Genomic DNA, 15,881 nt, shown 5'->3' on the forward strand with positions numbered 1-15,881 from the left:
TTGTTTTTACTTGTTATATTTTATAACTTTTAAAATAAATTGTGTAATAAATGAGGTAATGAAAGTATAATATGACGATGACACTTTATTATAACATCTAATGGTTTTAACTTTTATGATATAATATAAATGATAATATTGATAATAAATAACAAACATGTTTATATAAATAGTACACTAAATTAAATAAATACATTAATAAAATGTGTGTATATGTAGTATGGTGTATAATAAAAATTACATAAATAATTAAATTAAGTATGTTGTAATAGAAAAATACATGTAAAATGTTATAGTAATTGTACTGTTTTAGTACACACTTTTAGTAAGCACCAATGATATATTTTTTTAATGCTTAGTTCCAATGATAAAATATTTTTTAAAAAGGGAGTAAATGCGATTGTTGTGATATTGAGCATATTGTTATATAATAATAAATTAATAATAAATTCGTTTTAAATAAAATGTGACTAGATTATAATATAACACAAAAATGATTTTAAGTCATTAAACAAATAATTGGTTCGTTTTGATAAATAAATATAATAGTAATCAATAATCATTTATATATAAATATAAAGGTAATAAAATTAAATTTAAAAAAAAAAACGGTTTACGTATGAAGAACATAAATACAATAATTATAATAAATTTATATGGCAGTCTCAAGAGTTCAATAAAAGCACATAAAAATTAGTATTCTTATACAATAAATTATATAACGCAAAAATTTAAAAAAGTGATTGATATTCACACTTTTTTCAGCATATTTTAAGTAGTATTAATGCAAATTTTCAGGAATAATATTACGACTTTTCATGTAACCAACAAGTTGAGCTGGTATTTCGGCTAAAACTTCGCGAGCTAGGTATGATTTGGCATTCATTGGATTTTCAATTTGTTGAAAGTTTTTAAATGGCACAAACTGCACTATATCTCTGGCCGCACAGACTCCATTGACTTCTAACTTAACTGTATCACCATCCAATTCTTCCATTGATTGAAAATCAGCATTTCCCACTCCTACAATGATAATGGACAGCGGCAGCGTGGACGCTTTGATTATGGCCTATAGAATATAATCTGATTTATCAATCTAGTTTTCCAATTTTAATGCTAACAACTACAGTAGGTATGCAACATTTTTGGTGAAAGTGTAAAGATCTGCATCTATTGAACTTATAAGATAATTAAAAATTGATTTTGACCCCATTGGTAATCGATTTAAACAAAAAACAAATTACCATACATGATAATATTATTTATTATGTATAAATGTTACCTATATATAGGTATACACAAATAGTTTGTAATGTTTTCTTTATTGGCATTCATCAATAGATACAATAGACATAACAATATAAACTAAACAATGTACAGCAAACAACATATAGGTAATTATTATTAATTATTAAAATTAACAATAGTGTATTGATTGTGCTCAACAATTTGTATCATATAAAAACCTTTATCAATTACAGTTTTAATTCAATTGATTTTTAACTATTCAAGTAGTGTCGGTTTTTGAAGAGAAAATATTTAAAATTAAAATGGATTTATAATGTAGATCAACATCTTATATTTATGTTTGTGTATATTAGATATGAGATCATAATTACTATTAGATGACCCCACTAATAAAATAAATAAGTACGGGCAATTTGATTACTTTTACAGTGTGCGATTAAATAGTTACACTTTCTATAATAGGTCATAAAAAAATATTTACTCATATAAGAAATTATTCTGCATTAATTTAATCTAGTTTATATAGTACCTAATGTTTTGGTAATAAAAAAGTTAATTTATTAATACAAATTATTTAGGTTCTTTTCAAAAGGCAAAAAATTAATAATAATGTAATTTATAACCTTATAAACAATTTAAGCACAGCATAGGTAAATAGGTTGATATTCAAAAAAGTATAAATGCTTTTGGAAATATTTTTTTACATAAAAAAATATACTCATAACAAAACAATATTTTTTATTATTTATTGTTACTGTTTTTACTTGAAATTATGAAGAATATTTTTCATATTTTTTGATGTATAATAATAGAATATTTAAATGTTTAAAGTTTAGATGAACTGAACAGACTAGTGGTCTTTGATTTTAAGTTTTACCCTTGTGTCATTCTAAGATGATTTCATTAAATGTATTAAACCAATTAACTACGCCTTCGACATTTGATTTATATTCAGATATACTAAGAAAAATATTCTGATTTAGAAGATTAAATTTAAAATGTATACTGTTGTGCAAAACGTTTTTGAGTGAAGATGATGAGATTCTTATGTCAAAAGAATCGTCTTGCACAATGGAAAATAATTTTTTTATTAGATAATTGTATTAAACAAATTAACCCAACCTAATATTGTATAAAATAAAATTTTAAAATGGTTTTAATTTTAAATATGAGGTATGCAGAAAGTTTTGACAAAGTATTTTAAAACAAAGGTCTTTTCAAAGTCTAATCATGATTTTACATACATAAGCGTCCATTTTTTAAACTATAATACATTTTGTACAGAATATAGTTTATGATTATAAGAAAAATAAATAACTTGTAATATTTATTATACAATTTATTTAAATGTCAAGGTAAAAACACAACAAACAAATTAATAAATACTAAATAGGCTGAATAGTACTAAAAATTAAGCAGGCAACAGAAATTCCAAATTAATATTAATATATTTTAGATGAAAAATAAGAAAATTGTCTGAATGAATCCATAGAATTGTTACGAATGTGTTACATTAGGTCTTTATGATTAAACCATATTGCATATGGTTTTGAGATTCTTGTTCCCAAAAGTGTAAGATTTTAAATTACAAGAATCCAAAATTAAAAAAAAAAATCTATTTTCTGAACTTTTCTTTTAGTATTTCAAGCATTTTTACTTAAAGCTTAATGATAAATCTATATTGTTTTAACTGATAAGACAATTAAGCCAATATATGAAAATGAAATACTTACTCAATATAAAATTTGTTTTATATAACATGAGTGTAACACTTTGATTTTATGTGGTATAGCTAAAATATTTTTAAACAATTTTTCAAAAACCGCGTATCACACAAATTAATACTTTTTAAATTTTTAAATATAACACTCAAACAAAATATTTCCACAGTAAAGCTAAATTATTCTATATTCATTTCATATGGATTTGTTGTATAAAAGTTATTGGATAATTCATAAAAATAAAAAATATTTTTAGTTGTAACTGAATTGAGCACTGATTATAAATATTCTTTTAATAAAAAAAAAGTTCTTTTTGAATACAAATTTAAAACAAAACATGATAGATAAAATAAATATAATATGATAACCTACTACCGAGTTGCATAAACAATCACTAAACATTTATGAATTAATAAATGTACGGTGGCTAAAGGTCCTTTAAAAATTATTTAGTGGTCCATCAAATTTTAGAAAACCATGCAATTTATTGATTTTTTATGCAATTTGGCATAGTCACATTAAAAAACTTATCAATAAATAATTAAATAACAATAAAACAAAACAGAACCAAAATGAGAAAGGTAGTGAAGAATTTAAATAACAATAATAATAATAATATAGTAAAATTATGAATATTTCCTTGGAATAAATGCATACAAATTCAACAGTTTTTCGTTTTCAGACTTAGTTAAAAATACCAATAAATATTAAATATTTTGTAAGCAATAGAACAGAAGTAAAAAGGCTTAATTATTAATTGGATGAGTATAATATAATGTATAATTGTCACAATATTAATAGAAATAGAATAAATATGATTTATTGTGGCACACAATATGACTTGTGATCTATAATAAATATATAAAACTTTATTTTTTTAAGTTTATTGGAATGATATTTTTAGATTTCATGTAGCCTACAATCTGATTGGGTATTTCAGCAAGCACCTCTCGGGCTAAATTTGCCTTGGCTAAAGTTGGATTATCACATGACTGGAAATCTTTAAATGATACAAATTGTGTAATGTCTCTAGATGCGCGTACACCATTGACTTCTAATGGAACCGTATCAGCATCCAGTTCTTCCATTGCACCAAAATCTGCATTACCTACCCCCACTATGATAATTGACATAGGCAAAGACGACGCATTGATTATGGCCTAAATAATATTAGTTAAAAATGAGCAAAACCCCTTCAATCTACATTTATGAGCGCTTATATTTATCATTTATATACGTAGAATCATAATTAACATTTGTGATAAGTACCTGTTTAGTGTGGAACATATCTGTTATAACACCATCAGTTATGATCAGCAGAATAAAATACTGTGTTCCATCTTGGTATGCTTGGGCAAACTTAGCAACATGGTTAATTACTGGACTAAAGTTTGTTGGACCAAATAACTGAACACTCCTAATGCAATGGTGGTATGCATTGATCACACCTTAAAATGTAATTTAATAATAACTAAACAAATTATATTATTATAGGGCACATTAGTTTAATGTCTCACTTGTTAGTAAATTTACTATTAATGTTATCAACACTTTACTATACTATTAACATATGAAAAATATTTTAAGTCATAAATAAAAATATTTTTATTATTTTCCAAAGCAGAATATTTTTAGAAGTACTTCGATACATAAAAATACAATTTTGGATTAGTTGCTTATGAGTTATATAAGAGAGACATTAAATACTATTGTCTATAGCCATGATTATAAGTATTTAAAGTTTAGTTGAGCGGACTGGAGTAATATAAGGTATACAAAAATATGTTGGTCCACTATTAATCTAGGGTTAAAATTATGTAAAAGAAATATTTTCAAAAATGTTAGTATTTTTTGAGATAAGCATTAAGTGCACTGTTTATTTTCTCTCTCTGGCACACGGGCAACATAGACAAAACTCAAGGAATATATTTTTATTTAGTATTCTTGAAGTAAAATTACCCATTAAAAAACGATAGATAACCATATTTTTGAGGGTAACACACGAGGTAACACATATTGATTTGACTAAATATAATCTGAAAATAATTTGAACCTATTTTAAATTTTTTTTATTTATTTTGATAGTCCAAATACAATGTCAAATAATAACAAAATATAAAACCGATATGTCATACTCTAAAAAATATTATCCTCTATTATTTTTGTGATAGGTGATTTTACTCTGATTACTAAAATAAAATAAAAATGATTTTAGGTGAAAGCGTTTTATCTATGTTGCGCGTGGGCCTGTGAGAAAACAAATACTGCGCCGACTTCCTCTTAAATGGATCACTTCGAATTGGGCTTTAGATTAAATTAATATTTTATATTTACCTTCAATTCCAGCACAGTATGGATCACTGGCTTGCAAATTCAAGAAAAACTCATGGGAAACTTCGCCGTGTGGTGGAATTCGGGCACCAAAACCCAAAGCTGGAAACACTTTATCACTATCATAGTCTTGAATAATATCTCCCACAGCTACCAGTGCTTGTTCATATTGATTGGGTCTGTTACTGAGGTAATGTAATGAATTGTGATCTTTTGGATCTCCATTTGATGCTGTTATATGAAATATCACAAATATTATATTAAATTAGTTGAATAATAATATATAACTATGTTTAGATGCTAAAGTTAAAACAGTTAGATCCACAGATTTCTGAAATTGCATAGGTGTACAACAAATCTGATTAACAAGTACAACTATGAACCGATAGATCTAAAATTGTTTTAATTTTATTATTTAAATTTAATAGATATATTATTAGAAAATATCACCTGTGAAATCTATAGCAACTGTACAATTTATTTGTGTACCGCTCATTATGTAATCAAGGAATGTGAATGTCTTTTTCAAGTCAAAATGATTCAGACGTATGCTTCCACAAATTTTCTGAAATTTATATATTCACACAACATTAAATTACCATCCCTTATTAATTTACTATAGTATTATCCTACTAGTTTAACTTCTTTAGATTATTGAAATCTGTACATTGATAGTATCAGATCAAAAGTTTAAGAATGCAACATATTTTAAGATTATAAAAAATTGTTTATATTATAAATTGAAGGGTTTAAACTATTTAAAAAGTACAGTTTTATTTAATATTTTACAAATTTTAGATTTGTTTTATAACAGTATTATAAAATATTTAATTAATTTTCTTATATGATGTTTAAAAAATAAACTTAGTAACTTACTAAATTATGTAATTAATATGTAAACTAACTTTAGGAGTTCCATCAACAGACGGTTTCCTTTCACTTGTTTACACATGGCTTGAAAATTAATTAATCACATATACTTTATATATAAGATGTATGTATAAATTGTAAATGTATTTCTAAAAAAAATAAAAATAAACAAATATAGTTATGGAATATTTTTTTTCCTTTATATTCACAATCTGTTCCTAATAGCGTATTAGTAATAGGTACAATAAGAGTATTAGATAAAATAAAATAAATGAAATGAATACTTGGTAAAAGAGGCCACCCAATGATGACACTTTAAAATTATTATGGAATGTATCTAATTAATTTGCTTATTAATTTTTTAACATAGATTTTAAATCAAGCATGCTGTATGAACAATTTTTTATTATAGTATGGTTTATTTATGTTTTTAATAATAACATTACATTTTATTAACTAAGGAAGTTGTTTAAAAATATTTTTTATTACATTTTAGGTTATTTAATTTACATATATGTTGAACTAGTCTTAAATTAAATAAAAATACAATATTACTTACAGATGACTTAGGTTTGACACATTTATGATCATTTTCTGGTCCAGGACCTTTTTTCAATTGATTCATTGTAACATGAAATTCTCCTGCAACATTATACTTTGCAATACAAATGTTTACATTCAAGATAAAAATATTTTGATAATAATTTAGGCACTATTTTATTCTTTATTTGTGTTGAAAATAATAAATTGGCTATCAATGGTAAATGGAATTAAGATATCCAGAAAAGCTGCAGTTGTTACTTATTATATAACTATCAAGATTTCATAGTATTTAAAATTGTTAATACATTTTAAAAATAAACATAACATTTTTAATTTTAAGCTAAATAATTATTTAGTCTTACTGAATATTGTTATTTATAAAATGAACATTTACCTATTAAGGAATGATTTCCATTGTATTTGAAATGATAACATACTACTTTTATGTCTCTATCAAAATCAGTACCACACAAAGAACGAACAGGCAAAGTAATTGGTTTCCAAGTAGGATTATTTGTCCAATTAACAACTTCAGTTCTATATACTAATTGATACTGTCCATCTTCACCAACTTTAAACAATTCTAAAAACGGATAAGCTTTTGCAATCCAAGAAAAAAATCTGAAAAATTAGTAAATTAGAATAAATAAATATTAAATTCATAATTGAATATTTTTATACATACTTTGATATCCAATCACTTCGCTCTAAATCTTTTCCATTAAATTGTAAAGTTACTTCATCATGACATGCCGGGAGTTCTTCTGCTTTAACAATCACTTGACCTTTGTTATTAGTTTTTACTCCTTTTAGAGCTAAAGTAAGTGTTACCGAAGATACAATCTAATAAAAAAAAAAGATAAGTATGATATTAAGTGACTAATATTAAAATAATATATTACATGTCCAAGAGTGGTTTCACACGATCCCAAAAAATCTTGAGATTTCAAATCATGCAGGTTTGAATCTACATCGTATACTTCGAATTTTATCAATTGCTGAACTTCAAAACGATACAACACATGGACCTAGAAATAGGTACAGAAAAATGTATTATTATTGAAACTTTTTATCAATAGATAAACATATTACTTTTGTAACAAAATTAGGGTTTAGAGAATTATTAATACATTCAGTACGACAAATTTCAACCCATTTGGTAGTTTCTGGTGTTTTCATAAATACAACACACATTGGATCAGATTTTGAAAATACATCACAGTCCAATAAGTTTCTAAAAAAAACCATATTAATATTATAACACAAAAAAAATTTCAATCATAAAATGTATTTATATATATATATATATGTATATATTGAATTGTTTGTTAATTGTTATTTATTATTAACAGTTTTTGCATCTGTACTAAAATTATGTATGAAATATTAAAAAATTTCAGATTTTTAAAACTAAAATTATATTTCTATGTTTTTTGTATCAGTAAGAGGAAGGTTATATGGATAATTTCCTACTTTACGGGACATCCCTTTTTTGGGGGACGTTAGTGATGCTCGCATTGGTACTAGCTTGCTGCGCTACGCTCGGACAAAAATATCCCTTAACTTGCTATGCAACACCACCTCAAGTTGGTCACAGGGTAACTGCCGTATATCCACAATACGTATTATAATATGTATTAAAGAGTGGGTACTAAGAGTGGGTGGTGTTGCATAGCAAGTCAAGGGATATTTTAGATTTTTTAATCTGAGCGCAGCGCAGTGAGCGAGTGGCAACGCGAGCATCACTGACATCGTATACATATAACGGAAAACATCCGGTTATTTTTATATTAATATATAAAGGTAAGTTCACCACTGAAACAATAAATTAAGTTATTAAAGACATTTTTAAATTTCTGACCACTTCTTGCTATACCTAAATGGCTCAATATATTTTAAATGTCAATAAGTTAAAATTTGAATAAATGTTAGAACTATTATTTTGGTTTTACAATGGTGTAATTTAATTTATTTTTTTTTTATCCTGTATACAAAATGTCTACCAGAAGGAGTGCTTTGAATTTTGATTTAAACATATATTATCTTATCTTTTGGCAAATTGGATCAAGCATCAAGATGGTACTTTAGAAAGGTTGTTTTTCAATTTTCTCAATAGTTATTTAATGCCAAGGAAAAAACCACCGACAAATCACAAAAAACCGCTAAAAATGGATTTTTAATTTCTAACACTTTTTTTTATCATCATGGAAACAAATAAAAAATAATAGTATTATAATATTAATTTAACTTACAAGCTATAATATAATATAATAACAATATAAAATATTCAGACTGACAGACCGTCTTCGCTCAAAATCGTTTTTCTTACACAGCGATATGATATCATTGAATTCAAGTAGAATACAATCTATTATACATTGACCCACTTGTAACCTATTGTACATCAGAACAACATCCACTTAACTGCTTTTTTGTTGTTGTAAAAATATAATTTAAAAAACTGGCCAAGTGCGAGTCGGACTCGCGCACGAATGGTTCCGTACCATAATCAGCTATAAACATGTTGGCAACACTGTTTATATTATATATTCTAGGATTTTTAGTATTTGTTGTTATAGCGGCAACAGAAATACATAATCTGTGAAAATTTCAACTTTCTAACTTTCATGGTTCATGAGATACAGCCTGGTGACAGACGGACGGACGGACAGCAGAGTCTTAGTCATAGGGTCCCGTTTTACCGTTTGGAACCCTTAAAAATAGTTATAACAGAACACAATAAAACAATTATAATTTAATAACTCAAATTTATACACATGTGATAAATTTATTTGATATTTATAATTTTAAATTGTATTATGATTTACCAGGTACTGAATAAATTATTATTAATTTACTTATTCTAAATTGTCGCAAAAATAGAAAATGATGATGAATCATTCTTTATTTGTTGATTCATATTATATAATATTATATTTAAGTTATATATATTTCAAATATTTAAATTTAGCTATTTTTCATTATAGATATTATGTGTGTTAATCTTGGTTTTAATACACCTTTAATTTTTTTCATTGAATTACGCTCAATGAGTCATAATTCTGTCCTTGACAGAAAGCAAAACTTTTCCCTGGTTAAACTTACCCAACTATTAAAGAAATTATTGACAACAAATAATAAAAACATTTGCTATGAATCATTCATCATGCAATAAAAATTGTAAAATATACAAAAACAATTATTATTTTATTTGTACATAACATTTAATATTTTTTACATAAAATTTACAAACTAATTAATAATTATGTATTGTAAGTAGTTATTTTTATATTAATTATTGCTGTAAATGATGATACGTTTTTTTAAAATTTTGAAATATAAACTGACAGGTGATTGAAATGAAGAATGGATTTATATTGACTAAAACTTGTCGTACTAATGAAAAAAATCATAATGTAACCTATCGGTTGTCTGACCAAGATAAGATTAGATAATACATTTATGACAATTCGACCAATAACTTAATAATTATAGATGTTCATTAAATAAATACCATTTAAATTCATAAGATTTAAAAAAATTATTTTATTTATTCGAGAATAATCCAAATCGTTAAATATCTGAACATATATATACATAGCATATAAACATATATCGTAAACATATCTGACAACCTATCAATTTGGAATCAAGGAAAAAACATGCAAATTCATAGAAAACCTAGTCCTAATCATAATATACTAACTTAGTATAAAACTAAGTATTACTTAACTAAAACTAAATTTCAACACAAAAATTACTAACCATGATTTTAAAATTCAATAAGTAACATTAATCTACTCATAATATTAAAATGTCTTAATAGTAAGACCGCTTATAGTCTACAGACATATTCCAATAATAATCAAATATTTTAAAAAATATAACCCTTATTTTTTACATAGGTACATTTACTTAAGGATAATTTGAAGTATACAATTAATAAAATATGTATAATGGCTAAATCAGTGGCATTTAGAATATATGTGTCTCAAACGAAAACAAATTTAATGCCACCCTCCCCCTGCCAAAAAAAAAAAAAAAAAATTATGCTAACATGACAAAATTTATATTATTAATAATGTTTTATAAACACCAGCATATTATATACATGCATACATTGAACAATTTTTGGAGTCACCTTATAATCTTTCTGTAAACTCTATGGATGTGACCTGAAGCAATGGTGCAACTGGGTTATTGGGTAAAATACTAGGCAGGGCAAAACAATTTATTAACCAAAATCAAAACCATAAAAAAACCTCTAAAGTCAATTTACTCTTCATAATAATTATCAAATTCTTGACCAACGCTCTATGTGGGACCTGCCTTTTGGCTTTTAGTAAATACAAATTCAAACTAAATTTAAACTAATCTTGTATAAATTATCAATACCAAATTGGGCATATTATAATATGAATATGATATTTTATCCGTGACCTCTTTGCTGCCTATGATACTTGTAATCTGAAACATACTTATTTTAATTTTTTTATTTTACAGATTGTAGTACTTATACTGGGTGATCCATTTAATGTAAGATGCTCATTATTTCATAAGCTCGGGTAGAAACTAGCAGTGTGGATAAATTGAATCTCAAGAGGAATAAAAATAAATTTGACTTATATACCACAATACAACTTAAAAAACTTTAAAGAGAAATTTGAGCTATTGACAATTTTGAGTTATTGAGACTCTACTGTATTAAAATTTTTTTACATAATTTTAAGTCATTAAAAAACAACATATTTTATGTTATGATTTGTTTACTTTTTTAATTCCTTATTCCAAAGCAAAATAATTAAAGCTTAGATGAGTGGAGTTGTGGGGTACAAGGTTACCCTGCAAAATATTGGTCCGATACTCCAAACTACTTCCACAAAATTTTATTTCATTAGATCGAAATATTCCGAACATGAATTTCAAAGTACAAGTTGTAACAACATAAAATATTATGTACTTAAAAGAAATATTTTCAAAACCATTATTGTTCTCTGAAATAATGAGTGTCTTATATCAAATGGATCATCCAATATATTCAGATATTTTTAGTGTGAAAAAAATAACATATTTTTTCTTAATTTTTTTAATTTTTGATGCTTAATACGGAACAACTAAAATGTACAGATTAATTAAATATTTATTATTTATATCCAACAGTTGTTTATATTATAATATGTAGAATTGTATTTATGAATATATTTTATTTTATTTTAATTGGCAATTACAAGAACATAGACAAATCACAATTGTAAAATTAATGTAATAAATAATAACACAAACATCATTATATATCAGACATCATTGATTTATAACCATAATTAATATTTATAGGAGTAATAATATAGACATGTAGCTACTAGTTTTATTTTCAAATACATTGAATTTAATAATTGTATTATTGGTTTTGAATAGGCTGTTGATTAGACTTGAATACTTGATATATTGCAATTTTTAAAGTGTAGGTCTACTCCGATTAATTAGGATGTTTATTACTAATAATATACAATTAAAATATAAACACTGGAATATTGCTTCGTTCTAAATTGACCGCGTCACAAAATCACTATCAAAGATCACTTTTCTATATTATTTTATCTCTTAATATCGCTAAACATCTTAATATCTCTTAATACCTATGTTGAATAATAATTGTTTTTAGCCTACTAATACTTACTGACTAAGGATTTGAATTGCATAATTTATTATATATGTATTACATAAACATTTTCTTAACCTAATTTTAAATCATAATAAAGTTAAGAATTGCAACATACCTGCTCTTTAACTTATGTATACATATAAATAACTAATACTTAAGAGGACGTTACACTGACATTAGTTGTCTCCGTCTTACAAGAGCGTAACATATGTAACAAATTATACGTTCAGCAGAACACGTGTAGCTCCGTTAGTTAAAAAATTGGAGTGAATTTACTTCTAATAAAATTTAAAGGTAAGATTATTATCTAGGCAATCTCATCGGCTTTTTATTGTATTTAAATTTTAAAGCGAGTTATAAGTATTTTAAAAGTGTAAATTGTTTGTATATCTTAAAATACTCATAATTCGCTTTAAAATTAAAATATAACAAAAAGCCTATGAAATTCCCAAGATAATAATCTTATGTCCGAGTAGCGTCCCGTTAATATACCAGAAGAAAAGAAAAATCTTTTTAGTTTTTAGTATATGGGCGCATTTCTGGTGTACATCATATAATAAGAATTATTATAATAGGTTATTAGGATAGAAGTAATTAGTATTTTGAGGGTATGTGAAAATTGCTTCTTACAGTAAAAGTCAGCTGAACAATGTTCTCAACTTAAGTGAAAAATTTATATTGATATATTGACCAAACAAACTATACTTCATTTTTCTAATTTTAAGTAAAGTAATGAATATATTGAATGTGGAAAGTTTCCTTTTCAGGTTATACTTATGTCTGTAATTGAATTATATTATAAAACAAAATTGGTTGAAGTACCTTATTGGTTTTTATAATTAAAAATGAGAATTTTTAGAAGTATAGGCACTGTAAAAGAAACAACCCTGACTAAATATTAACACAAGAACCTTAAATTTATAAGCAGTGATGTAGTCCTAAAAAAATTCATGGGTACACGCCTTAATAATTGTAAAAAAAAACTTGGGGCTATGCCCCTCAAACCCCCCAGTCATCCATCTATTATTCGGTACGCGTGCAACACTTCATCTATTTGTCTATATAATATATAATAGAACCTCATAAATTATGATTGATATATTTTAAACTCATAATCCATTAGAAAAAATTCAATACTATAATTTTTCTCAAAATATAATTAACAAATTATTATTATTATTATTGTTTATTATTATAAAACGTTTTTAAACATTTTAATATTATTCAAGTAATTCCCATAGTTTGTATTTTAGTTCTTGGTTTGGGTCTGTGACAATACTTTTCTTGACTTGTTGTCATCAGCATCTCTGTGCTGTTTTCTATTAACGTTTTCTGAATACGGGTAAACAATAATCTAATATAATGTTGGGTAACGGGCTCGTTTCCTAGGTTAGGTCAGATTATAGGTAACTAGGAAAGTAAACGTAAACCTAATCAGCTGATCGAGTTTCACTCATATATTGTTCTATGACAATAGTAAACAAATTACGTTTATCTTTTTTTTTGTTATTGAGTTATTGTTTGTAATTTAATATATTATTATACTACCCAATGATATTTCCTAAATAAATTGTATTGACTAAGAACAATTGGGTAACTTTAATACGTGTGGTTAATGGTCCGTGTACCCCCGAACCACGATTTTCGTCAAGGGTACACGTATTAATCTAAAATTGGGAGGTGAGTACACGCCGTGTACCCGCGTGTACCCTCCACTACACCACTGTTTATAAGTAAGCTCATTGAGTAACATTTTTGTGCATACCTAACACAGTTTCAGTATATTATTAATTTACCAGGCATCCTAAATTTTGAATTGTTTTTCAATTTTGGAACTTTTAACACTGAAAAAGATGGTGCAAAACAAAAATTGGCACTAGTTTTGAAGTTATAGCCGTATGACAATCTCGGTGGCAGTACTATAATACTTGTCAAATCATAGGTTAGGTCACTCATTATGTTAGCTCAGGTCTACGTGAGTGTTCATTGAGCATAACTCTCACCGTCAGACCATAAAAGTCCCCCCCAAGATGGACAATTTCCACCCCTAAGGCATGTAGGCCCAAGGTTCTCAGGAGTTTGAGTTTGGCAACCGTAGGAGGCAAGTATAATGAGCGACTACTTGTCATACTTAAAAAGTGCAAAATTCAAAGAAATATCGATAAAAAAAAATTTAAAAATGGTGCTCGATACACCACAAATACGGGTGACACTGTAACGATCACAGTTTCTTGTTTTCGCGACGTATACTATTACTATTATATTAGGTATTGATATTACAAAAATTAATCAAAACAATCACCTGCAAGACAGCGTCAGTTCGATTTCAGACGTGGGTTCGGTGGACGACCCTGGCTTAAACACGGCCATAGCGGCGGTGTTTTGGAGATGAGCTTTTTACTACTGGTGAAGAATGAAGATTAGACGTTGAGTGAGGGCGCGTAGAAAAAAACTATAGCGCGGTTAACTCGGCAATGACTCATATGTGATACTGTGATCGTGATGGTATGTCTATAGATAACGGAAAACGGAAAATATCGACTGAATTTTACGTTTACAGGCTCGAGTAGACGTAATTAACTTACTGTAACGTGTGATTCAGTGAGACAATCTATATCTAGTATATTATAATATCCTCAGTAGTCGGTACGCGTCTACGCCTAACAACAGCTAACAAGTGCCCACTGCCACACGCTATCACGAATTCACGAATAGGACGTTATCAACGGAGGCAACGGCGGAGAATAATAATAACATTGCTATTTTCTAACGAAAACAAGAATGTATTATTAGGACAGGACGAAAAAAACACGGACAACTACAACAACAACACGACGTCTGATAACGCGACAAAACGGGTTGGGCGGGTGATAACGCAACTTTGGCCGCGACGGACGGCGGTCGGGTCCAAGGAGAATGGGTTTCGTGGAACGTGCGCTCCAGTCCACTGCTGCGGAGGGCCGAACGGGGCTGGGAAAATCGACGTCGGCGCCGAAATTTCTCAGACGTGCGCCCTGCCGTTTGGGTTTGACGGACAGGGACACAGCGGGACGGCCGGACCGCATGCCGCGGCGCGGCGCGGTGCCGACGGCTCGAGCGCGTCAAATTCCAAGGACGCTGTATACCAGGCTACGTTGATCGTCCCCGTGTGTTTCGCCCGATTGGCGTTTTCCCTCCCATCGTCGCCACCGCGCACTAGCCACCGCCACTCATCGCTCGCACGTACTTGTACACCGCGCTCGCAATAAAGGCGGATGTGTACTCGCCAGCGTTTCGCCCGTTTCCCACAAGACAGTCGTCGTCTGTAAATCGTTTAATAAACTTCGTACATTTTTTGACGAGTGTTGAACGAACGGTCATAGGCCCCATACGCCATTAACACGTTCATAGTTTTTTTCGGATCTACGTCGTCCGTATTCGGCTCGCGTCCGCCCGTGTGTGTTATTAATAATAATAATATCAACACACGCACACGCTCGCGTATATATATAGGTATATAAGGTCAA

General features: G+C 27.6%; 3 protein-coding genes across 4 annotated transcripts in view; 2 read left to right on the top strand and 1 right to left on the bottom strand.

The window, feature by feature from the left end:
- LOC100169371 (proline synthase co-transcribed bacterial homolog protein-like) overlaps positions 1-5,447 on the top strand; it is a 10,103-nt gene extending 4,656 nt beyond the window's left edge. Inside the window, exon 8 of the mRNA XM_016805280.2 lies at positions 5,316-5,447. The gene's annotated coding sequence lies outside the window, so the exon portion shown is untranslated. The remainder of the gene's footprint in view (positions 1-5,315) is intronic.
- LOC100165286 (copine-5) lies at positions 68-15,209 on the bottom strand. 2 transcript variants are annotated; one of them, XM_008187626.3, is made up of 11 exons: positions 14,961-15,208; positions 14,678-14,886; positions 7,806-7,947; positions 7,616-7,741; positions 7,399-7,556; positions 7,108-7,334; positions 6,730-6,812; positions 5,751-5,865; positions 5,304-5,531; positions 4,239-4,417; positions 2,975-4,129 (listed from the first exon to the last, which is right to left on the bottom strand). In XM_008187626.3, the coding sequence occupies exons 2-11, from the start codon at positions 14,743-14,745 to the stop codon at positions 3,839-3,841; spliced, it is 1,617 nt and encodes a 538-aa protein (XP_008185848.1). In that variant the 5' UTR covers positions 14,746-14,886; positions 14,961-15,208; the 3' UTR covers positions 2,975-3,838. The 2 variants fall into 2 exon arrangements, with proteins under 2 accessions (XP_001942793.1, XP_008185848.1); XM_001942758.5 differs by lacking the exon at positions 2,975-4,129 and adding an exon at positions 68-1,069 and having other exon boundaries at positions 14,678-15,209.
- A 316-nt stretch (positions 15,210-15,525) lies between these two features.
- Positions 15,526-15,881, top strand: part of LOC100163212 (gametogenetin-binding protein 2-like) — a gene marked incomplete in the record, with an annotated part of 10,106 nt that continues 9,750 nt past the window's right edge. Inside the window, 1 exon segment of the mRNA XM_001942814.5 lies at positions 15,526-15,881.

The sequence above is a fragment of the Acyrthosiphon pisum genome, chromosome A2, assembly GCF_005508785.2.
Source record: "Acyrthosiphon pisum isolate AL4f chromosome A2, pea_aphid_22Mar2018_4r6ur, whole genome shotgun sequence".
Taxonomy (NCBI): Eukaryota; Metazoa; Arthropoda; class Insecta; order Hemiptera; family Aphididae; genus Acyrthosiphon; species Acyrthosiphon pisum.

Excerpts from the sequence above, each read along its gene's own strand:
- LOC100165286 (XM_008187626.3), bottom strand. The coding sequence starts at position 14,745 with ATGGCCGTGTTTAAGCCAGGGTCGTCCACCGAACCCACGTCTGAAATC. Across the intron at positions 5,532-5,750 it reads AGTTGCTATAGATTTCACAG|CATCAAATGGAGATCCAAAA; the intron begins GTGATATTTTCT and ends TTCATATAACAG. Across the intron at positions 4,130-4,238 it reads ATATGTTCCACACTAAACAG|GCCATAATCAATGCGTCGTC; the intron begins GTACTTATCACA and ends AATATTATTTAG.